Below are 25,052 nucleotides of genomic sequence, written 5' to 3'. Positions count from 1 at the left end.
AAGCTACTGGAGCAGCTGTCAAGTTGTAAGTAAAGGGCCTTCAGCTGGTTGTACTGACAGCACACTGCTGCAGTACCGAGAGTGCTGCAGTACTGAGAGAGCTGCAGGATGATGCCTTATGGCTTTTTAATGGACTTGTTGAAGTCCAGAAGTCAGCACGTGGCTTGGAGGCCAGGCACGAGCTGTAGCTGCCTCACATCTGGCTAGACCTGGCTCAGTGCTGGGGAACCTGCTTCAGCGAAGTGGCAGCAGGAAGCCTCTGCTGCTATGACAGCGCTCAGGGACTAAGCTTAGCAGGATGGAGGGGAGAGTGGTTCTCAGTTTCCTCCTCTGAAGTAGTGAAGTTGTTGTGCAATGTGAGGTCAATTTTCAGAAAATTGTAAACACACAAACATAGTTTAACAATCTGAAATAACTTGACACAGAGTGAATTAAAAGTTTACTTTAATTTTGAACCATTTTATAACTGCATTTTTCTCATGAAGCATCTGTATCACAGCAGGCTACAATAACTTTGGGATAAAAGGCAACTGGTAAACTGTCCAATACAAGGTTCCAAATAAACAGTTCTTACTGGCCCCTACCCAGACATATCCCAGATAAAGTTTTTGATCAAAAACATGAAATAGATCCACCTGCTTATTTTAAGCATATTAAAAAGGAAACTAATTGGACCATTTCTATTTGTCTAGTTTTTTATACAAAAAGGCTACACAATGTTACACTTTATTCAGAATACAGTTAGAGCGATTATGAATTAGTGTTCTACACCTTTACTCAATCCTTAAAAATTAGAAACTGCTGTAGCATATTCACTATAACTTAATACTACGAGAGACTTAGAAAAAAAAAAAACTAACAACAATTACTGCGAAAAGAAAGGCTACTTTCAAAGCAAGCAAGGTCAGTACCATTACAGAGATTTAAAAAAAATAATAAATTTTTAACAAGCAAGGCTAGGGTTTGATAAATTCCATCTTGCAATTCATTCGTGTGCATTCCTCGTTTCTTGAATCACTCCCAAAATCCATTTGTATTATTACTCCTCGACCAAAAAGGACCAGAACAAAAAGTTTACTTCAATTGTTCCCATAGGAAACTCAGCTTGGTTAGTGTGTCAGGCACTTTCTGAGATACTAGCCCACCCCTCGAGCCCTCTCAGCAACTCTACAGGCCAATCAATGCAAGTTCATTCAGATGATACAGCTGCAAAGAGAGAAAAAAAAAAGTGTCAGCATTCCTCAGTAAGGGGCTGTTTTAACATACTAAGACTGCATGAAGCTGGTGCACAAGACATTACAGTTAATTACTTCCACACTTCACGGCAGAAGTCAGTTTGGAGTGTACTGATGGTGTGTTTCCAGAGCATTTATTGAGGATTCTGGCACACTGGGACCCATTCAAGCCATTCCCTCCCTGCCAACCAAGTCCTCAGTCCGGCAATCTGATTTCCTCTTTGTTTTGTTTTTAAATTCAACGTTGGAGCTTCTTACCTAAAGGATGATTTACAGGTCAGTATCGAACCAGGCCAACTGATTACTGTCACCTGGAGGCAGCCCATCCATAAGGTCCTGGGCATGGCCAAGATCTGGCAGACCATCAACTGGGTAGTCAGCACCAGGGTGGTGGCCACCCATTTCATGTTCCATCATAGGGTCCATACCCAAGGCATCCTGACCGTATCCGCCAGAGTGGAAAGAACGGTAGCTAGGATCTAAGAAAGTTAAAGGTGGCAGAGGGAAAAAGAGCATAATGTTAACAGATGTTAGACGCATCAGAAGCCGCAAGTATCAGTGTGTGAGAAGATCTTGGTAGCCGTCTAATTTTTCTCTAGTTCAGCCAAGTTCAAACGATCTGTTGCCTGCCCTTAATGGCTATTCCATCATTTGAAACAGCCTTCCAGTGTGATTCTGCAGACAAAGCACACTGCAGTCAGAAGCACGAGCAGATTCCAGCCAAGCCATTAGTCTGCACAATCAACAGTACTAAAATTCAACAATACTGAAGCAAAACCAGGCTCCAAGACTAGACTTTCTTCTGAAAGTCAAAAATAGCTTAGAATCCTTAGGGATAGGCTTGAGTTTGAGTCTACAGCCACTTACAGACTAATACATTCAATACCAGCATTTGTTTTAAAGAAAAACTGCACTTCTGGAATTGTCAAGTCCATTTGTAAAGGATTTAAAAGCTTTCTGGAAACAACAGCTCAGTGGGAGATTCTCTCACAAGACTCAGACAAGTGACACCAGTTCTGCACACTCATATGGCTCCCATTTCAGTGCAGCCTGTGGCGCTGCAGAAACTGGTTGTTTGAACTGGCAGCTCCCCATCTGGCTGTCAGTTTGTGATATCTCGCCGAAGAGTAATTCACTCTTCACTCATTTGCAGCTCTCCTTTAATGTCTACGACTTGACTTCATCCAACTTAAGCTTAGTCAAGGGCAAGGGAACAGACATACCGTCTGGGCGGTATCCAAGAGGCTCTCCCTGGGCACCAATATCCAGTCCAAGATCCGCTGTCTAGATGTGCACAAAAAGTTACAAAAGAGTTTTAATGTCAGGTCTTTGGGCCAGCATTAGTAGTTCTAAGTTTAAGAAGTTTTAAAGTTTGCCCCCAGTCCTTTTTCAGTAATTTTGCTGCAGTGTGCACTGCAACGTAGTACTTTTATGAATACGAAATGCATTTTTACCCCAAAATCTGCATCCAGTAGCTAACAGCCACATTGAGGCACTGAAACCATAGCTCACTGGAAAGAGGCTTCTTTTTGGGAACAAGACGGGGCAGGTCTAGGAACCAACTGCTTCAAGTTGGCTGGTTGGAGGTTCCTGAGCCAGCAATAGTGTTTTAGTTCTCAGTGAACCTCCCCCAGTTTGCTGAGTTACAGAACTGCGTGTCTGTAGCGTAGTTACACAACTTCCATTTCAAAGAGAGTCCATTTTAGCTTGGTTTTCTCACAGTACTATGTTAGATGGATACAGATTTTAGGAAAACAGAAGATTAATCACTGAAATTCTACAAAACTAGTGTTCTTTATTTAAGCAGTGAAGCTGAAGTCCCAAACCTTAAGAAGCTGAGGGAAGACTGAGACTTAGTGAAACCTTCCCTCTGCCCCATCCACCCAGTTTTTAGTCTCATTTCACTGTACATCCCCGTAAGCATGAAAAAGCAGCACATGATAGTTAGCTTGCAGACGCTGTCAAGTCTGAGAGCTCTGTTCTAAGGAGAACACAAGCTGCATGCCCACCCCAAACTTCTCAGTCCTACATGGTTTGCCAGATAGAGTTCTCACAGGATACAAGTTATGTTTATGCTTCTATCATATCACTTACACCTCAGTATTTGCCTGCAGTACTAGTCAGGTTTGGACAATCTGCAAAAATCTCTTGAAATTCATAGAGATTACTGCAGAGCTGTCCTTTGAAATTAGAAACAGCACACAGACCTACAAAGTTCTACACACTAAGCAAAATGAAAATTACCAACTTTATCAGTACCAGAGAGCAGACTTTTCCTATCTGCAAAGAAGGCAAAAGAGCAGCAACTCTAAGGCTGCTTGCCCTTCATTCTGTTCAAACAGGCCTAGGGACTTAAGGAACTCTAGTTCTAGAAAGGTTTCTTCCTCTATGCAAAGGATTCCCAAGACCTCCTGCTCACACATAAAGTCTCACCTATTTACATGTCAAGTTCTGTCCCAGAACAACAGTACACACTTAAAGCTTGCATCATTTTCTGGAGAGCTGCAAGCACAGCTTCACTGAACCTGAACATGCGGAGAGTAGAGAAGCTACAGCCATCTATAAAGATGAACCTGTACCACCGATGGCATCTACACTTGGAAGTGAAGTCTCCCCGAGGCAGCACAAACACAAAGACCCGACTCACCTCGTTCCAAGCCATTGGCTCAGTCCGGAACAGGGAACTTGTCAACTCCACTGAAAGTCGCTTCTTGTAGTCTTGTGGTTTGTCCTCAGACATTCTGAACAGCACTGCAGCTGCATATGTTGCTATTAAAAGAAAGAAGGATTTTAGTAGAGGTCGAGTCTTCCAGCAGTTTTTCTAACAAAGCACAAAGCCTATTTTTATGTTCACTTACCAACACCCTCATTCCTAGAATGAAGCAGTTCTGTTAAAGGGGCAGTGGCACCTTCAGCTTCAATTGCTTCAGCTGCTTCCTTGTCTTGAGCAAGTTCACAAAGCACACCTGCAGCTACTCTCTGGATATTCTCAATGGGAGAGTACAACAGCTGTAACCAAAACACAAGGGTTTCTTTAACTCCTCTGCTTGCACCTTAGCACAGTTTGACTCAGCAGTTCTACCAAGGCAACGTAAGAGCTGTTTTTCTAGCACGTACTATAGCATTTTCTTGAGCTCTTGCTTACCTGCACAAATAGTGGAATGGTATTTAGACCCCTGATTACGATTCGATTATGAACATCACGTGCAAGAATATGCAGGGCTCCAGTGCAGCCCTCAACAATTTCCTCCATGCGCACACCCTCCTAGTTAGGACAAGAAAACACATTTTTTTTTAAAGTTGAGATCTTGAGTGCTATCTTCTAAAACAACAGTCAAAAAACTGATCACTGTTAAGAAACCAACCCAACTGTCCCCTGCAAACACATCCCTCCCCCACCAAGGCTCATACCCACCATCTACTGCTGGCCTTCAAATTTTAACATCCCTGCTAAGAGTTGACCTAGTTTATCCAACTACATCCAGTAAGCAAAGCATTTCAGTGGAACTCCTCCCAGTGTTCTCATTTTTATTTTAGTTCATTATAAACTCAATGTCTGACAACACTGTTTTTTATTTCCCAAGCTCAATTAGCTCAGCAGTTTCAGTTTGAAACAGTGGAAATCAGTAATGAAGAGGCCCTGTCTTGCCTCGGCAAGTATTAACTCTACTCCTGGGCTAGTACATATTGCTTCCATTTGCCCACGCTAAGGCAGCTTCCCCTTTGTTACTGTGTTTAATGGGGATGGTGTCAGGACTGGTCTTGCCACACTGACCTGGTAGCTGAAAACATAACAAGCACGGAGCTTGTACAAGTCGCCAGCTCTACGCACTTCTAAGCCTGTACAAGTGCTCAGCTCTAAGCACATGTTAAGCTGTGATAGCCTGCTGAAACCCATAGTTACAACAAGGATGAGCCACTTCTGGCTTCCTAGAAGAGAACTACTCCCCTTGCCAGAGTAGGCAAAACCACGATTTCTATAATCTATAGCATATGCCATCAAATGCTCAAGAGGCCTTACTAAAATAAGAACCAAGGTTTGAGGCTTCCCCCCTAGCCATTTTTTTTTCTTTTTTTTAAAAAAAGAAATACTTCAGGTCTGCCAAGGCAGAATCATCAGTATGCCAAGAGAATAATACAAACCAAAGCAAATGCTAAGACAAGAGCTATTTAAATAACTTTAGTTACTGCGGCCGCTTACCACAAACTGCTGCTGTGTTCCGCCCATGGAAGTACGTCGCTGGGTGTCCTGATGTGCTCTAACCAGCAACTGAACTAGCCTTGGAATAGCACCTTGTTCGCGCAGCGGGGCATGGTTTGCAGGACAGAGCGCAAGATTGCGGATCAAACCAACAGTAGCCTGCAGTTCAGAAAGGGAGTGGGGAATAAAAGAGCGTGAGGGTGTGCTTGCTGTTAGCATGGTGTCTGTTTTAAACCCCATGGTCCCAAACGGAGGTCTAAGAGGCAACTCAAAGTTGCTCAACTGAAGCCGAGGTCCCATCAGTAAGTTACATTCCCCAACACCTTGGAAACAAAGTATTTTTCACAGTTAAGGTTACCTTAAAAAGGCACCTCTTTTCAGCACCAAAAGCTGCTAACCATCATTTACCTTGATCAAAGGCCAGTGTGAGGGCGGGTGCAACAGTTTAACCACCACTGGGAGTCCGTAATGGAGACGTACGGCATTCTGAGCCATCTCAGCCTCTTGGTGTCTGCTGGTGAGGTGACGGAGCGCACAAATCGCAGGTTCTGTGATGTCTTCCCTGTCTCCAGCCCGAAGAACTGTGCGCACAAGAGCCTCAATGCCACCAACCTGGCACACCATCATCTTGTTCTTGTAATTGTTGCAAGTAAGGTTAGAAAGGATGCCAGCAGCACAAGTCACAACATTAATGTCATCTGATCCTAAAAGCTGAACAAGAGTTCCTAGAAGGCCTTCCATTCCCTCCTGCAAAAAATAAAAACAGGAAAGGAAAATTTAGTCTCTCTCCTCTTCCACTTTTGATCCTGATCCCTTAGAAGGCCCACTTACCTGCTTGGTTGCAGCATCTGACAGATTTCTCAGAGTCCAGAGACAGTTCTGAACAAGACGCTGGCTTGGATCTGTAAGGTGAAGTCCCAGAGCCTGCATCCCACCTAGAAGACAGTACATGTTTGACACCATTACTCAGGTGCTCATCCTGTGAACAGTACAGTCTTTATTTTCCATTAAATCTGTGTGCATATCTCATAAGCTTCTAGATCTTTTTTGGCATCAGTATCCTAATATGTCTACGCCCTAGTGCTTCACTACACACATAAAAAACATTTTCTTTGTGACACTGAAGACATTTAAAATGAATGCATGTTCTAAGGGGACAATTCTGTCAACGCTCATCTCATATCCACAACGGCACATAGCTAACTACACAGAAGAGTTACTTAAGGCCTCCAAAAAAGTTATGAATTGAAGGACCAAGTTCAGTTTCTGATGCTTCTGCTCTCATGTGGAATGTACTGATTCTGAAGTACAGTACATAAACATATATATATTATTTTTAATTGAGAGGACAAGGAATGTACTTACCAGCCTCAACAATAGCAGGTTTGTTGCTGGAGCAGACTGACAACACCTTCAGCACCCTACTTGTGGTCCACAATAGTTTCTCGTAAGTATAGGTCCTCATTATGTTTACTAGAGCCTGGGGTCCACCACTTGCCAGAATAATCAGCTGAAAGAACAAAAATTCAACACTTAGTGTCACTTCCTGGGCATGCAAGTCAGCAGTAATTCTTGCTGGCTTACACAAATCCTATGTGGCAGATTTCTAAAAAACTGTTCGTAACCACTGGTCAGGTAGGTCTACGTTTTGCAGTCTCCCCGTGAACATGACTACATTTCCACACAATATCATCTTGCACTTCTTTCAAGGCCAGGACTGACTGGCAAACTGCTCAGCAACTGACAAAATCCTTATCCTGACACGGGATTCAGAACAAGGAGCATGGTTGGTGGCATTCCTGTGCACAGTTCGTCACACAGGAACTTTACAGCCATTTTTAGCAAGCTCGCTCATTAGATGGGCTTTGAGGGCAGAGGCACTTACCTTACTTTCTTGATTGCCATAGGCTAAAATCTGAAGGCAGTCTGTTGTGATGGCCAAGAATTTAACGTTTGTCTTGTTGAGCAAGGCAACCATTTTCTGCAGCCCACCAGCGAGACGGACAGCCATTTTGGCTCCTTCCTGATGTAACAGGAGATTGTGAAGAGTTGTAATGGCGTAGAACAGCACAGAGTCCACTGGAGACCTACAAAAGGGAGAAAAAAAAATCATGAGGACCAACACCTACCATCAGCAACTAAAAAAGCCACAAGTACGGCCTCAGCAGTCCACATACCCAAGCATTTTAACCAAAGCAGGGATGCCTCCCGATTTGAAGATCGCCAACAAGCCTTCACGGTGATGCGAGAGGTTGTGTAGTGTACCTGCAGTACAACGGGCTGTTTCCACGTCATTTGTATTCTGCATGGTACGTACGATAGCAGATACCATTTGAGGAGACCTCATAATAGCATGGCGAGACGCTTCCTTTTTGGATAACTGATGAACCATAACGGCAGCCTTGTTCACCACCACCTACAGGAGTATTGGAAGAAAGCTTTCAGTTTAAGGTTGCTGAAGAAGCCCCATAGACAAGGTATACTGAGGTTAAGAAAATACTTACCTGGTCCTCATCATTCAACAGTTTGGTCAGTTCTGGGATTGCACGAGTTGCGAGTTCAGCATCATCCTGGTAGTTTATCAAATTAACAACAGCATGCTTTAACATCTGGGACGGCTCAGCCAAACGCTGCACATTAGTTGGATGAGCAGCATCAAATTGTGTGGATGGGATTTGCATTCCTTCATCCAGTGTTTCAGGGAACATAGCGGCACGCACTCTCTGGGCTCTAGTCATTGCATACTGGCCATCAATATCTGAAAAACAAGGTGTTTGCCTTAAACTAGGAATAAAAAGATATTCTTCTGTATCAGCAATGATTCAGTACTTAGGTTTCTGTATTGTTAAGCTGCATGTCTAAACAAATCAGCATAATAGAGAAGGCCTTACCAGCAACTTGCTCCTGGGTAAAGGACTGAGAGAACCCCTGTTCCCACTCGTACAGGACTTGTGTTGTGTCCACATCTTCCTCTTCAGGATTTCCTTTGCCACTCAAAGAGGGAGCAGTTGTTGTGGCACCGGAATGGATACCAGAGTCCAGATATGATTGTTGCTGCCAGTGACTGACTGCTGCTTTCCTGTCTGGCTCCATTGCCATATCCAACTCCATCAAGTCAGCTGTAAGAAATCATTGTTGAACAATTAAGTTTGGTTGAATTACTCCAGGATGTATTAGTCCTTCAAGAAATGATACGGATTTTACATGAAAATAAACTGTTAAAACAGCCTACCTCAGCCCAGCTGAGCATAGCACAACAAGTAAGATGGCAATTTTAAGCTGAGGCATTCTGTCAAACCAACGCAGACATCTGTAAGCCTGACTTGCAGGCAGTGCAATCACTGCTATTGTCATTGTCTCAGCCTACTGCTTAAAGGCTCCCTTTCCACACAGTGTGATTAGGTACTTCACCACACTTAAGTGACCAAAATGCTTAGGACGACAAACTTGTTTGCAGATTTAAGTTCCACAGGTAAGGTATTAATTACTGCAGTACGGCATTCATTATTCTATTCAGGTGACTTTAAAAAGTTAAAAAGGGAAGTAAGGAGCCAGTTTAGCTGTTCTTTATTAGAACTGCCAGGATCTAATAAAAAATTAAGTGTGATATATTTCATACCTTGGGTTGCCATGTTCCTTGCTGTGCTCCCAGAACTCTTTCCTGCTACCTTTCAGAGACCCTAGAAAAGAGCAAGGTAAGAACTTATTAGACACTAATCAGAGCTAGGCAGACAGGATTTCATATTAGAGCAGCAGAACTGCAAGCTAAGGCTTAGCACATCTTGCCATTTCACTGCTAAGTGAGTATATTCAGTGCTAATTAGTAACCCCCCATGGACGGAGACACAAAAGAATGAGATATATCACACAGGCTTTTTCTGGCAGACTATATGTAAGATATATTCCCTTCTTAAAGCCACGGGAGAAAAAGAATTGAGAAACGACCACGATAGAGCCATTTTTTACTTCTCTATCCTTGTGTAAGACAAAGTCCAAACATTAAATTACCTAGCTTGGACATGCTGCAGAGGCGAGAGCTAAATGTCAGAATTGCTCACTCCCCTCAAAGACAACCACCCTTAAGATATAAGCAAAACTGCTGGACACAGGGCTACAATAAGGATTTCATCTGGGAAAACTAAACAACCATTTAAGACAAGCTACTATTATTTCGGTGTTATAAAGACCATCTGAAGATCTATAATTGAACATCCTTCTTCACTACTTTCCTATACTATGAGAAGAAAGGTTTCTCGCTATACAAAATTCTCTTTCATGAAGTTAAACTGAAAATTGAACCAGCCTTAAAAACAAGTACTCTCCTTTAGTTGCACACACAAAGTCACCAAACTCTGTTTTTTTGTGTGTGTTTTTTTTTTCAGAGAGCCAAGATAATTGGGGGCAGGAGGCTGAACTATGATCAAACGCCCTATCAAAATCCTCAGTATGCACCTCCATTTAATATCACCAAACAGCACAGAAGTACTTGTAACACGAATTTGTAGCCCAGAAAGAGAAACTCAAGGCCGCAGCTTCACATGGGTCAGTCAAAGCTGTCGTACTTTTATTTATTTCATTTGCTTCCCCGCAGTTTGACACCATTTTTTCTTTTTTTTTCTTTTTCAGCACAAACACAGTGCTGGTGACAGCCTGGTCTGGGAGCCAGCCAACACTTGCAGTGGTAACTAGTGCAGGGAGCAAAACCACCAGCATTCGGCTTTTAGTGTGCATTAGGTGTTAGAGCTATGCTGATCAAAACATTCCTAGACAATGAAGTAAAGGCAAGCCACTCATCTCTTTGAGGGACAGGTCTGCCGCACTGTGTCAGGAGAACAAAGTCCGTTCAGCGCTGTATTGTGTGAAGACAGACCTACCAGTTTAAGAGTTTCCTTCAGGAGCAGCTTTCAGAAAACCATAATTAAATAGAAGACAGGCCTGCAGTTTTTGGAATCTCACTGAATAGGTCAGGCAAGTCTCTCTTGAGCCGGCTGCAGGACACCCCCAACAGCAAACTCTTTATTTTGCTCCACAAACGCCAGTGCTGTCCTGACTTTGGACTGCCACAATTTCTGGCAGCATCCCTTTCCTGGCTGTTCTAAACCAGACAGCAGATCTGCATTTGCAGCAGATACGCCACACTGAGCTGATTTAAGATATAACACAACACACAGCAAGCGTGCAGCTATGTAGCTGGGAATGCTCACAGCCCTCCTGAAGTGGCTCCTAAAACCCTGCACAGCCTGGAGGGGACTGCCCAGCTCAGTCTGATGAGCTTGACACCACCACCACTGTTTTTTCCAGCACCTTGAACACTGCAGAGCAATTCTTCCCAAGTGCTGTTAGGACTTTGGGAGTAGCAGTGGCAAGGTGAAAGAAAAATTAACACATGGACCATTAATACACAAATTCTCCTGATGGGCTAAGTTAGCACAAGTGACCTTGACAGCCCCTCAGAGGCCTCATGCATTACTTTGTCAGCCCCACAAATGCCTTCCAAACAAAAAGACGCAGAATAGCATTGAAGGTAAAATCAGTGTCTTTGCCTCCACCCCCCTAGATCTCACCCTAAATCAGATGCAACATTTCCAATATGAAACTGTGGAAAAGATCTAGCTGCTGTACTTAATTACAACATGCTTAGCACAAAAGAAGATCTAGTTTTATTGTAACCTCTCTTGCCTCTTCCTGGCAGGACACTGCTAATAAAAAATGATCAGCAGGTTACTTGAGGAGTTAACACACCGGTGGATGAACCAGCCGAGAGCCCTGACGATGCTTTTTTTTTTTTTTGCATCCTTTCTTTCCGCTGTTAAATTCCGCACAACGGAAGGCAGCTCGCTTACAGCAACTGCACCCTGCAGTGCTTGTTTCAACAGCCTGAAGAAATCAGAAGAGCTGTAACATTTGGTACAATCCAACAGAGCACACCAGCCTCCGCACCATGACAATACTCTAAACTACAGCTGAAGCAGGGAAAACACAGAGTGACGTGTCCAAAACTGCAGTAGCAGCCAGATACAGCCTGACTTTGAAACGCTGACCTTAGGCCAGCCTGCTAGCCACACCTACAGTTTCTAACTTCCCACTCTGCATTTCACACAGCCATAAAACCCCCAGCAGCTCCAGTGAGCATTTCGGATTTAGATGTGAAATTGGACTTAATGTTAAAAATTGCCGCAGAATAAAGGTAGCCTGGGAAAACGCGCACGTTCAGCTTGCTTTCAGGGTTTCCCTAATTGAACGTTTTCCCTTATTTTGCTTCCCACCCTGTTCTCTTTTTATAAGGGGGTAAAACTGAGTCCAGTCAGGACTTCTCCCAGCGTATATCACCAGGGAGGCTGCTACAGGTAGTACCTGACAAGGACAGCAACAGAGGACAGCTTGCAGAACGCACACATGAAGCGCACGGCAGCTCCTTTAAATCCAGCTCCTGCTCAGGCTTCCTGGAGGACATACAACCGGTGACATTACGTTGCGAAGGTCAGAAATGCAGATCTGAACCATCAGGAAGAGAAAGGACTCCGTGTATATTTATTAAATAAATAAATAAATAGAAATGTTAGCACCTCAGCAAGTTTCCACAGCCCTCGCTATGTTCAAAGACTATCCAGTGCTCAGGATTCAGGTCCGAATCCTGGTAGGCAGCACGGCATGCACAAGTCCCTATGGATGTGCTGCCAGGAGTCAGAGGCCCGTTAACTTCTTACAAACCTCCCCACAACAACATCCACTTGTTTAGGAAGCACAACCAGCTCTAGATTTTAGCGACTTACACACACACACTAAATTTCTCCTACGAAGAGCAATGCAAAACATTGCACTGGGCTGCAGCGTGTACCAGTACTCCCACCTTAGCGTGTGAAATCTTTTAAAAACTCAAAGTTTTGCGAGCAGAACAAGCTTATGAGCTAAATTCACGTTACTATGGAAGAGTAATTCAAACTCCCTGGTTTTCAAAGGAACAACAGATGAGAGGTATTTTTATGATGAACAAAAACTTCAGTATTAACTTTTGATTTCCAAGAAGTCAGGCTCATGCCAAGGCGGTGAGCAAGCCCCGAGCATTTCTCAAGTGGGAGCGCTAGTCCCGAGCAGCCTCAGTGAGACCTAGAAATGATGTGAGAAACTCAGTTAGGATGCATGGCACAGTGAGTTGTTCACTTCTGCTCTCGTACGTATAGTGAGAGCAGCCCAACATCTACCTGCCCGCTGCATCAAGGCAACACGCTTGCACCTTTGCTTCAGTTTATCCGATATGAACTCATTTTCACTGACAGCTAAGCCAAATTTGTTAGCTTACAAAACAGAGCAGCTTGTATTTGCGGCTTGTATTAAATGCTTCCACTTTCTCTAAAGGTAGAAAACTTAAAGATTGACTCAGCTTATACCCGACAGAGCTAATGAGCAGTTATCCCACTTTGTAAGTTGAGTCAAACACCGAAGTTTGTAAGTCTTCCAGAAATCTTGTATTTGAAAGCAGCATTTTGGAAAGCCTAATACGAGTAAGGAAGTCACCGTGATCTGTTTAAAAGGAAATGTGCCTACTGACCGTGTTTCTACAAAAAAACTGTCTCATCGAGGACAGGCTAAGGAGCTGCCTCTCTAAATGAACCATCAGTGCTGAACGTCACTAAGGTTTTTTTCCTTAGAACAAGCAGATCTTGTAATGAAATTACAGCCATTAATAGCCCTGATCATCACAGTGCCTTTTCTGGAAGCCTCCTTTGGGTCTGATTTTATAATCTGCCTCTTACACCAGATTAAGTATGAAAATACTTCTTCACCCCCCCCCCCTTTCCAGTTTTTATTTGTATATTTTTTTAATCAGAAGGAAAAGCAGGCCCACTGTTCCTTTCACCTGTTCTAATTCCACTTCAACTACACACACAAAAAAAGTGACAGGCAACTAGGCTTGTTTCATGCACCTCTTTGCCACATTAACACAAGCTCCAGACCCAGTAACACAACTCAAGCACTCGTTTCCATGACCCAAGAACAGAAATACTGTAAGAACTCAATGCAGCAGAAGCTATCCTAATTAACCTTAGTTTTCAAGTGGAAATGTGGGGAATACATTCAATTAAGGATTTTTAAATGATAATAAAAATAATCCTTTGATCTTGCCTTCGAAGTGGTTCTTTGTTTACTAGAGAAGAAAGCCTGATAAGGTGGGAGAGTCCTCTAACCAAGGTAACACCAATGCAGTAGAAAACAGCAGCTTTTGTGGTACAAAGCTCTTTTGGACACACGGTCAGCCTTGCCTCCTTAAGCAACCTTTGGTGCAGTCCATGCCCCAGCTATGAACGATCCAGCAGCAGGCAGGCCTATTTCTATTTTAGTCTTATGAAGACATGATCCAACTGAGACACACACCTCAATATTAATTGATAATAGCACTGAACTGATTAACAGGAAGCCTAAGGAGGTTGAAGCTTGTTTTTCTTCCTTCAAAGAGAAGGAGAAAAAGCACCCTTATTCTACCTGAAAACAACTTTTGACAACTCAACTTTAGCAGCTGCAGCTTCAGCGGAAGGGAAGGAGTCAGGAGTTACAGGTGACCTAAAAGCTAAAAGAACTGATTTAGATATTCACAGCTGAAGACAGGAATGGCACTTGTAGTGAGTGGTCATGCCAGACACTGGCATTCAACTTTCAACATAGCTGATTATAGTTTTGTAGTAAGAAAGGGGACATCTTAGGAGCTTTAAATAGACAGTTGTTTGTCTTGAAGGTCCCAATCTAGGAAACTTATCTTTGAAAGTTAAAGAAGTTCTGCCACTGGAGAGCTGTTATTCCAGATATTCCAAATAACTTAATTTGGAAGATTTTTATCGGGCTTCTACTGAGCTCTGGGGTATTGTGCTTTGTAGGTAATTTTAAAGACCCTTCATGTGTCAGATGTTTCTGTAAGACTGATAAATTCTGTGAAATCACTAAGAAATTCTGGAAGTACAGGGGTTTTTTTCATCTGTTTTAAGGGATTGCAGAAGCTGGTTGTTGGAATGACAGGTGGGTTTACATTTTACATTCAATAAACAGAAGATACTTTATTTGAAAGCAGGAACAGAACACTGTTGAGTTTCACATTAAGGATTTGCATTTTTTAGAAAACATTGTATGGCTCTGTTGTGCAAGAATTCAAGGTTAAATACAACAGCTCTCGATAAATACATTCCACATACACAAAACAAGTACGGAGCAGCAGTCCCAAGTTGTGTGGAGTAGTGCCATTTGCCGTCCTCACGCACGTTGACAACTCTACATGGAACTGTCTTCATAGTAGCTGTATGCAGCAAGCAGAGATTTTGAGGTTTGTAATAACCAAGCATTGCTGGGCCTTGATTAGTGTTAAATTTGTCATGCAACAGGAGTAAATTTTAATTTTTAATTCCGGATTCAAGTCTCTCCTCATACCAGCAGTTTAAGGGCCTGGATAGACAAGAACTACTCTGAACCTCACTGAAAAGCTGGCTCTCAAATAACTGTTTAAACCTGATTGTGTACAGCCCTAAACCAAGCAACAGACAACTTTGATATTTTGGGAGGCTGAGTTTAAAACAGTCAAGTTACAAATTCCCTAATTATCCACACCAGGAGTCAGGATATAAAACTTCATGTTTTTCACATTAATATAAGGCTTCCTTCAACTTTCACCGCAGCTGGTATTTAATACAGGGTGAAAGTATCTTGTCAGGGTCATTTGAAGATCTCCCAAGTAAACAGAAGTAACTTGCACAATATGCAACAACAGGAAAAAAAAGTCAAACCTTACAGCCAAGGGAAAACACCCTGCATTTTCACAGCTCTAAAGAAGACACCATGTGTTTTCACAGCTCTAAAACACTTCTATCTTCTTCCAGTTTGGATGGCAGAAACACTCCTCTGCAGCCTTCGGTACCACAGCGTGAGTTACAGCAGCATTACTATTTTTAAGTGCTGAGCCAAGGTGTAGCAACATGAACTACTTCAGAGAAGGTATTAAAAGCTAGGAGCTACCAACAGCGACAGGAAACTCAGCCTGCCTTCCACAGCACGTACCCACCCTGACATCCAGCTCACAAGGGAACAAACTCACGAACTTTGGCTCATGACAGCACCACTCTGGTCACTTCCTCAAGCAACATTTTCTCAACACAGTTCCCTCCAACCACTAAGCAATACCTCAGGCCAGCGATCAGCTCAGTACTTGATGTGAATGCAACCAGGCCAAATTTATTGCAGCTGGAATGCTTCCAGCCAATACATTCGGGAAGTGCCTGCAGAAAGGCAGGCGATGCCTCGCAGCTGATCAGATCATGATGAGCCTGACTCCTAACACACAATATACAAAATTGTTCTTTAAGATCCATTGCTTCAGTCAAGCATTAGGAAATTAAGAAACCTGAACAGTATTTGTTTTGCTGACCTCTCTCAGAGGTTAACAGGTTGCAACTTCCAAGCTTTAAATAACCTTAATACACGCTGAAAGAGGCAAACTGGCTCAAATAGCCACAGCTCTGGAGTTGGTAGAGGGGTTTCTGACAGCATACACAGATCTGTCCATGCTCACTAGGAGTTACCTCTGCTTTCAACCACTGTTTTTGCTGCTTCATTTCCGTTTTCCCCCTTCAAGCACCCCAGTTTGCTTCTGCATCATTTTTCCTGTGTTTCTAGCCCTTGCCTTCTGCCTTAGCTTATCTAAAAACCCCTTCCAACAAGGAAGATCAGCCTCCACACAGTAACTCCTACAAGAGTTCAGTTGGTGCCACATCACCAAGTAGTGTTGTGCTGGCCTATTTTCAGTCACCTCAGCAATCTGAGGCCAATTAAGAGCATAGAGCAGAGTTTCTATTCACACGCTCGTTACCTAAAGCACACAGCATACAAATATTTCTGTTCTTGCTAGACTTCTACAGAAGTTGATTACAGCTGCTTAATGAAACTGAAGTGCAGGCACCCAGTTGCCTGGGCTAGACTTCTGAACTGGGTTATAAGCTGTGCTGAAAGAGGATTTACTCCTCCAAAGAGAAGTGAGGGAAAGGCTCAGATTACAGGGACAGAAAGTTAGAGGCTTATCTTTGAGCCCATGCAGCCTTAAGTGCACGTGACAGCGGCACAGGAAAGGGGCCACCAGAGCTTCCCAGTGCAGCAGGATCAGGGCTCTGCAGTGATCTGACACTGTAAGGTGTCACCTGCTTTACCTTTCCCCTGCAAAAGGGACAGCAAGCTAGTGAAAAGTCACATCTCACCCAGCTTGTCAAGTGAGGACCTGTGTCAGCACCTTACATTTCAAGCATACAGGTGTGTTTTTTTTGCTCCTCCCAGCCACACAACACCACCCAGAAAGGACAGAGTTAGTTTCAGTCTATCACTGAAGAGCACCTTTAACCCCTGACTGGAAGTTCAGGTACTGAAATGTATCAGAAATGGACTTGGTGAGCTTCCAGTGCCAAGTCAGCCACCTCTCAGCTTCAGGAAGTGAATTTCACTGTACAACAGGACTTAGGGTCTAAATGCTGTGCTAGCTGCCCAACAGCTTGCTCAACGAGTCAGGGCCTTCCCAGGTGCTAAGGTTAAATACTCTTTTAAATACAGCCCATTACAAGTTGCAGCAAAGGAACACTTCACACCAGTCTGACCAGTGAGAGCCACTGGTCAGCCAGGAAACACCCAGATGATGGCTCCAGGCTCTGGTTTTCACAGATCAAAATTCAGACCGAGCTCCACGTTACAAAGCCCACGCAGCTCATCTGGGCACAGATCTGGAGCTCTGAAGCTTCACATGCTGCTAGGAAGCCACACGAATAAAGATGACAAACCATATAGAGGTGCTCCAATACCTTTACGACAGACATTTTATGGGAATTTTAGCCAAAGTTACCTGTTGATAGGACACCCAGAGAGCTCAAAAGGCACTCAGCAGCTATCTCAGCAGAATTTATAACCATCAGTGATACTCTACAAAATTTTGTCTGGTGCTGGTCAGAGCCTGGGAGTGTATACTATGTCCAGCCCCATGACTGACACTGCAGACCTGCACCTTTTCAGTCTCTACTACTTGAGTATATTACTCCTGTAGTATGTGAATGCTCATTGCACTAGATTTTATCACTTCAGGGAAGCTACAGCATTAGTATCCACAGCATTTTTCTTCCCCTTACCTACAGAAACACCGAGTTGCTGCAAGGAGTCTGTCAACCTAAGCGATTACATTCAAAGTTACGGGCACATGAACCGGCAGCTTCTAATAAGACCTGCAAATTCAGGTGCCAAAGTGATTTTCTCGAAGCTACACTTTGTGCACTTCAATTTGTTTGTACTCCGTAAAAATCACTGGTTGTCTCTGAGAGACACCAGCAGCAGCTATGCTCGAGCTGATAGTTCAGAGAAATTATCAGTTCATGTTGGAAAGTAATGGCTTAGAGCATTTCACTGGCAAGTACAGCAACACTAGAAAAATCTATAATTTAATACAATGGTCAAAATTGGCTCCAAGTACCTGCGCATCCTTCTCTGTCCAAAGGGGAGCTGATGATCATCTTAAGATTTACAGTAAGATGGGAGAAACTGCTTCAACTACTCATCAGGTGTTACACATCCAGCTTTAGCAAAGAAAAAAAACCATCCCTCTCCACAAAATGTGCCCACCAACCATTCGACAGCAGTTCACAGCCTAGTATTAAAGGACTGGTGTGACAGATTCGGGTTTATGAACTTAATGCAAGTTCCTAACAAGATTAGCAACCCAATTACTCTGTCTTCACTGTTTAGATCAACTAAGCAGCACAAATTCATGCATGCAGCCTCAAAGCAGTTACTAAGTCACTTCTGTGCAGCAAGCGACTGAGATCTTTTGGTCACCAGCAAGCTGTTCTGATTAGGGCCTTCCTTCCTGCAGCATTTATTGTGCTGGAATACTTTCACAGCTGGGCAAAGCATTATGCAGTGGTTATAGAAGTGCTCTTAAAGTCACCACTTCAAATTTGAGGGACACAGGGGCCCGCACTGTGCATGCTCCTGTCTTGCTGTGTTAGGGATGAGCTAGCAATTTTGCCTAAGGCAGAGTCTGCAAGCAGCCCTAACCTAATGAGCTTTTGGTCCACATGCCCCCACTTTTACCAATTAAGTGGTCTTTAATGGAGACAGCAGCAGCCTGGGCCAAGCATCACTCTTCTTATATGTGGCTAGGTAGGACTAAAAAGCTGCCACCACAACCACAGAGAGACAAATACACCAGATTTAGGTTATCTGTGTTCTTACAACACACTGTAAGGAAGTCCAGTTACAAACCACTGCCAGGCCTCAAGCTTCCTGCCCAGTTTTGAGCATCCAGATGACAGATAATCACTCTGCAGTCAGCTTGTGGCAGCATACATCATTAACAGGACTGGCAGCCACTGTATTACAGAAGTATCTATTACAGAAATATCTTTCCCTGCTGTTTGTGTAGAATTTAAAGCTTCCATTTCCACACTAATACAGTGACAATTTAGCAAAGGATCTCCCTTTTTTTTTTTCTAGGCTGCAACTGTGTAGCCAGCCCCAAATATGGCTGTTAAACATTAATCTCCGATTTCAGAAACCAGAGTGATTAGTCATAATTGCACTGACACTAATGAAATACTGATGAATCTGAAAGCACACGTCCTGGGTGCCTCCGCTTGTCTGTCGGAACAAACACGTATTTACACGGAGACACGCTGCTGCTGCTCCAAGAAGTACAGCTTAGGCAACAAACTTGCTAATGAAGCCTGACACTGATGTTTCTTCAGCTCACTTTTAATTAAGGCAAACTGACAGTGCAGCAGCGTTTATCAGCACCTTTAGGATGTTAGGAGTTCTGGCCACTGGAGGGCACCTGAATAGTTGCCAGGACAATACAGGACGACTTGCTACATTTGCTGCAGAGTTGGCAAACTTTGCCAATTTACACAGATCGGTTTAGCACACACAGAAAGAAAGTCAGCCTAGAAATGCTCGTTCCAGCAAACATACCCAAACTGCACACTGTGCATTTGTCAGCTGCAGTATGTTCCAGTAGCTCACGCTACCTTTTAACAGCAGCAACCTAGAATACTAGATTAACTCTTTCAACCTTTAAGGGGAAAATTTATTCCTTAAATAAGGCTCCAGAGCTGATATAGTATCAAATAGCAATGCAAATATTTCACTTCTGTAATACTGATACTCATCTAGTCATATATACTGTCCCCTAAAGCAACGGGAAACACAGGAGCTGTCCTGCAGTGAGGGCTGTGTACAGCATCCACACCCCCACCTGCCCCAGATGATAACAACATTTGCTTCCACACCAAATCAGAGTGAGCAGATTCACAAGCAGGCACAAGCCACAGCTGAGTTTCATCTGCTCACACTATCGGTTTGGTGTTCATGCAGGCAGAGCTCCCTGCATGCAGTCTCCCCAAATTCTCTTCCTCACACTTGGTTATCAGTCAGTGAAAAAAGCTTCTGGCTGCTACCACTCCCCCACCACCAAAAGGAGATAGGCTACACAACACTAACTTGACACACACCACCTTTTTTTTGTTTTTGGTGAAACCCAAATCACAAGATATTATGCCTTGAAATCAAGTACCAGAGATAGATATTAAAATCAACCACTTAAGCTACTCACGCTGACAAGTCTAGCCAACTCAGCTCATGCACCACAGAGCATCCAAGCACCCCCAAAACAACCCTTCCCGTGCCTAACCAGAAAGCCAGCCAGCAACACCGCCCTGCCCATCTCTCCCCAAGACAGTCATTTCGCCTAAAGAGACAAGGGAACAACACTTACTGCCAGGCAGCCTGCCGAATTCTGAAAAATGAGCGTGGTGCCACTTCCCAGCTGGAGCTGCTGCAGCCACCCAGCGAGGCAGGAGCCACGGGACTTGCAGACATGCTGAGACCTATGCACAAGCCCCAGCTGCCTGCATAGTTTCTCACAGCCTTATCAGGCCCCGTGAAGCACGATGTTTGAGATAAGTAAGGTCAGTCCTGATTTTCCTGCCGTGGTATGCAGTCTACCAGAGCTACAGAACAAGTTTTGCTGCCACAAGTCACCACAATCCCTGCGTTACCAGCTTTAACTATGAATTAACATGAGCGATTTTGATTACTGCCGTATTTACACACTAGTCTGCCTACCGCAGAGTGTTCTGCAGGAACATCTCCATCCACAAGTTTCAGACAGCACAGTCACACTTCAGTTCACAAGACGAAGGCTTACAAACACTCTTTCCTGTCCCATCCTTGCTACCTCCCCTCTCTGCCCCTCACAAGACCCCGAAGTTAGCCCAGAAGGCCACCAGCACTGATTTTTCTTTACATCTGAGTTTACTCTTTGAAGTATTGTGTTCTGAGGAGTTAAGCAAGAGCTTCTGTTGATGTTAAGCCACCAAAAAAAAAAAAAACAGAACACAAAATCCAAAAGCTAACCTCCACCTTACAAAGAAAGCCTTATATCTATCTGAAGGGCAACCAAGTTTCAGGCCTGAGATTTGATAAGCCAGTTATTGACACACCGTGTAGTCATAGCAAAATGCTGGTGTTCATAGACTACATATCAGGCAAGAAGCCCAGCCTATTTATTGCTTTGGCAAGCAGAGGAAGCCTGCTTTACCGAGGATGCAACACAACATTGCATTTGAAGAACAGCCTGACTTTTGCAAACAAGCTTTACTTTACATTAAATCCTTGCTTTTAGAAACTTTTATGGTTTGCTTTTCTATCAGGATGTTTTTACACATTTATTCCCTGCAATCTTAAGAGGAGCAGCCAAACAGAGTAACATGATCATTCCCATGCATATCAATATATACCTAGACAAATACCTGAGCCAATTGCCACAAAAATTACGTTTGTTTGTATCTCCAAACAGACACTCAATACAGCATTACATACAATGACAATTTTAGAGAGATTTAAGCCTTCTTTTAACAGTTCAGTAGCCTCACTTTCAACAGTACCAGCCATTAGCAGTAGACACAGTAGCCAGATTGTTTGCAGCTGTCAGCACCTTTTATTAAATAAGTGCAAGTTTAACATTAGGTCCATGGATTGTCAATTACTGAAATTCAAATTACAGCTTCACCCGATGGATGCCCGTGAGTTTTGCCTTTTGTGCAGTTTTAAAGCTTCGCAGCAGTACCTTTTTGTCATTCAGGAGCAAAATCCTAGCTGCTAAGTTGCTTTCCAGCATGCCTGAACTTAAGATCAAAGAAACAGTGACACTTTCAGGTAGTTTTCTAGTCTGCCTCGGCTATGCTCTCAGCACACAAAGATCCTGTTTTACTAAAACCCCTCCTTGATTTCCTTCCATCGACCTCAGCATACCAGCCCAGCCTCTTTCCATTCACCACTTGCATACTTTGGGGGATGGGAGGACCACAGATGTCTGGAATATACAGTGTCAGAACAATGGCTGCTCCATGAGAAAGAGATCAAGAAGAAGTAGCTGATTACAAAGATCAACACTGCTATTCCTCTAAAGTCACAAGTTGCCCGTAATGCCTTTAAAGTCTGTCCTTTTTTCTCTCCCCCCAAAAAAGAAATCTCTTCTGGGAGGAGAGATCCAAACAGAAACTGCTTGACACCCTACAGCAACTTTTTAGCTAAGGAACGATGTAGGATTTTAGCAGATTTTTTCCAAGCAACCTGCACCAGAGAGGGCTGAAGCACGCTGTTTGTGGCAGCAGCACACCTGGAGCTCCCTGCCTCACGCACCGAGCACCCCACAGCACCGGGAGCAGCACCAAGTTGCCTGTGCCCCCCTAAAAAAAATAAAAAATAAATAAAATCACGGCTTTTCCCGGCAGCAGGCGATCCCCAGGCCGCCTCTCGCAGCTCCGGGCGCTGCCTCTCGGCGCCGCCGCGCTCCCCACCCGGCCCCGAGTAAGACCGAAACCCCGCAAGGCGAGAGATGAGCTGCCTCCCGCTGATTGCGGCCGCCGTGATTAGTTTAATTACGCTCTCCACCAACACCCCCCACCCCCACCGCTCCCCCCCACAGCCCCCCGGGGGAGCCGCAGCTGCCGCCCCCCTGCGAGGCGCAGCTGTCCGGGCCTCCCGAGCCGGGGGCCCCCGGCCTGCCCCCGGCCCAGCTCCGGGCCCAGCTCCCGGGGGAGGCAGCGGCTGCCTCAGGGAGCCCTCACGGAGCTCGCCCCGCGGTCCCGCCGCACCGAGAGGCACTAACGTGGCGGCGAGGCGACAGCGCTGCTGCCCGGGCGATCCCGGTCGGGGCCGTGTTTTTTGTTGTTTTTTTTTTTTTTTTCTCCTCGTCTCTTTCTTCTTCTTCTTCTCTTTCTCCTCGCTGCCCACCCCCGGGTGGCGACCGTACGGGGCGGCGGCGCTGCCGAGTGCCCTCGCCCCCCTCACGCCGCTGCCGCTCCCAGCGCCCGGCCGAGCGAGAGGCTTAAAATGGCGGCGCTCGCACCGAGGCTCTTATAGGCAGCGCCGCGTATCCTGCCGCCGCGGCCGGGCCCCGCGCGCAGCATTCCACAGGCGCCCGGCGCACAGGGCAGGGGAGGAGAAATAGTGCCCGGCTCCCGGGGCGGAGGGAGACGGAGAGCGGCAGTAGGCGGGAGGCGGTGGTGTGAGGAAGGGGGGGAGTGCTCCGGTGGGGCAGGGCCTGAGGGGGTTTGGGGCGCTTCGAGGGGGGTTGAAGGGGTGCGGGGGGCGTTGAGGTGTGGCGGAGACACCCCCGATCCGGGGGCGGGGAGGAAGGAGCCGAGTTCCCGGCGGGGAGCGAACTTACTGCCGGAGGGTGGAAGGGGCAGCCGCGGGGTCCGCGTCCCTCAGCAGCGCCGGGGGCGAGGGAGGACGGCGCCCCCCTGCTCCGCTCGCCCCGCGGTTTTAATGAGTTTTAGCTCGCGTTCGTGGCTCTGCAAATCCAAACCCACATTCCTCACGCCAGCAGCTGCAGAGATTCAAATAAAGCCGGCCCGGGCCGTGGGGGGGCCGCGCACGTCGGCGGAAACGCGCCCCGCGCCGCCTCGGTCAATATTTGTCAGGAAGCAGTTTGCACAGAAAGCGCCTCGTTATGCAATTTATTTATTATTTTTTTTTGTTCCCCAGCTGAAGCGAGCTGCTGCCCCCGTTCCTCACACACACACACACACACACACACACACACACCTCGCTTCTGTCTCGGGGTGTGCAAACAGGGCGGCGAGCCTAGGCACGCCGGGGGCAGCCGCAGGCTCGGCGTGCACGGGCTCGCTCCAGCAGAGTTTTCGCCCCTGCCCCGGCAGAGAGCTGCTCACATTTCGAGGGGGGGGAGAGAAATGCACCGACAAAGTGCTTTTAACCTTTCCTCGGGGGGAGAAATGCACCCCGGCGCACGCCTCGACGTGAGGCGAGGGCCCTGCGTGCCGGCGTGTTTGTGTGAAGCAGCCCTTGCTAGCGAAAGATGGGATTTTTAATTATTATTATTTATTTATTTATTTTTCAGTATAAATTTGCTTTGGCAGTAGCGGATGTTGGGGGCTGAATCCTTGGTTTGGTGCTGGAGGGCTTCGTGCAGCCTCTTGTTCCCCACCGAGCTTCTGTGGCTGTTGCAGCACGGAGATGCATGGGTCACGGAGGGGCCACCTCTCTACCTGTTTTTCCACTGGTAATGCTATTTTGAACAGGCTCCGAGTTTCTACTCGCAAAGCTCAACTTTTTTTTTTTTTTCCTGTTGGTTAAAAAAAATAAAATAATAATAAAGCCTCTTCTACAACGCTGCTTGATTTTCCTGTCAACTGCTGCCTTACATCAATGCTTTTTAAAACGTGGGATTTTTCCCTGTAGAAAAAAATAAAATAAAATGTAGGATGTGCTGTGCACACAACACACCCCAACCCTCCCAGGTGGACCTCAGCACTATTCCCATCTCTATCTGGCATGGGGCAGCCGCATGGGGCCACGACCCCATGCAGGGGAGGGAGAGCTGTCACAATTAAAGTGGCTTTCAGAAGGCAGTGGCGACAAAAATAATAATCCTTGATTCCCCCTATTGTTCCCCATCCTGTTTCAGGGCGTGTAGCAATCATCCACCTATCAGCCTCCTGGTGCAGTGGCTGTCCTCGAATCTCCACTAGTAAGAGGGCAAAATGCCACCTGGACAACTCTCATGGTAGAGGTTCAAGAAATCCAGCTTTCCTTGTCAAGTTGTTTTCGCTTAGGACAGTTGCCTGTTCTGGCCACGCTGGCCAAAAGAAGGGCAAGAATGAGGGCAATGAGGCGGCAAGAGTTGGCAAAGCAAATGCTGCCGGATCCAGGCCAGTGGGCTGTGAATGCCGGTCACCTTCCAGGGGATTTACCGGGTGGTTTTTGCTTGCCATGGAAGCGTGCAGCAATGAGCAGAAAGACCTTGCTGTTCTCAACACCAGGAGTTTGGTTCCAGTTTATGATATGTATCAGAGAAAGCGCTCTTGATCAGTTTGGTGCATGGGAAAAAAAAATAAAGGGTATGAGGGGAAGAGCTAATTTCTTTGTCCACCTCCCTTTTGCAGCTACTTTGCAGTACAACCTTGGGAAAATGTTGTCTGCCTCGGTTTCACTCTCTGTAAAATGGGAATAATAATAATAATAATAATAATGACAGACCCCCTCCTTTTAGATCCCCGGATCAAAAGTACTATATAAGTTCAAAG

General features: G+C 45.3%; 1 protein-coding gene across 4 annotated transcripts; it reads right to left on the bottom strand.

The window, feature by feature from the left end:
- Positions 1-427: 427 nt before the first annotated feature.
- CTNNB1 (catenin beta 1) lies at positions 428-23,382 on the bottom strand. Of its 4 annotated transcripts, none has more exons than XM_084509489.1 (16): positions 23,171-23,382; positions 9,056-9,116; positions 8,328-8,555; positions 7,941-8,194; positions 7,614-7,852; positions 7,322-7,523; positions 6,802-6,946; positions 6,268-6,371; positions 5,845-6,183; positions 5,437-5,595; positions 4,381-4,500; positions 4,094-4,244; positions 3,883-4,004; positions 2,459-2,519; positions 1,494-1,714; positions 428-1,206 (listed from the first exon to the last, which is right to left on the bottom strand). In XM_084509489.1, exons 2-15 carry the CDS (start codon positions 9,066-9,068, stop codon positions 1,506-1,508), a joined length of 2,346 nt encoding a protein of 781 aa, XP_084365615.1. In that variant the 5' UTR covers positions 9,069-9,116; positions 23,171-23,382; the 3' UTR covers positions 428-1,206; positions 1,494-1,505. The 4 variants fall into 4 exon arrangements, with proteins under 4 accessions (XP_084365615.1, XP_084365613.1, XP_084365614.1 ...); XM_084509487.1 differs by lacking the exon at positions 23,171-23,382 and adding an exon at positions 22,610-22,846; XM_084509488.1 differs by lacking the exon at positions 23,171-23,382 and adding an exon at positions 22,596-22,825.
- Between the last annotated feature and the right edge of the window lie 1,670 nt (positions 23,383-25,052).

This window comes from Aythya ferina, assembly GCF_964211825.1.
Source record: "Aythya ferina genome assembly, chromosome: 2".
In the NCBI taxonomy this organism is placed as follows: Eukaryota; Metazoa; Chordata; class Aves; order Anseriformes; family Anatidae; genus Aythya; species Aythya ferina.
The sequence above is the reverse complement of the archived record's forward strand: the minus strand, read 5'-3'. Positions and strand labels throughout refer to the sequence as shown.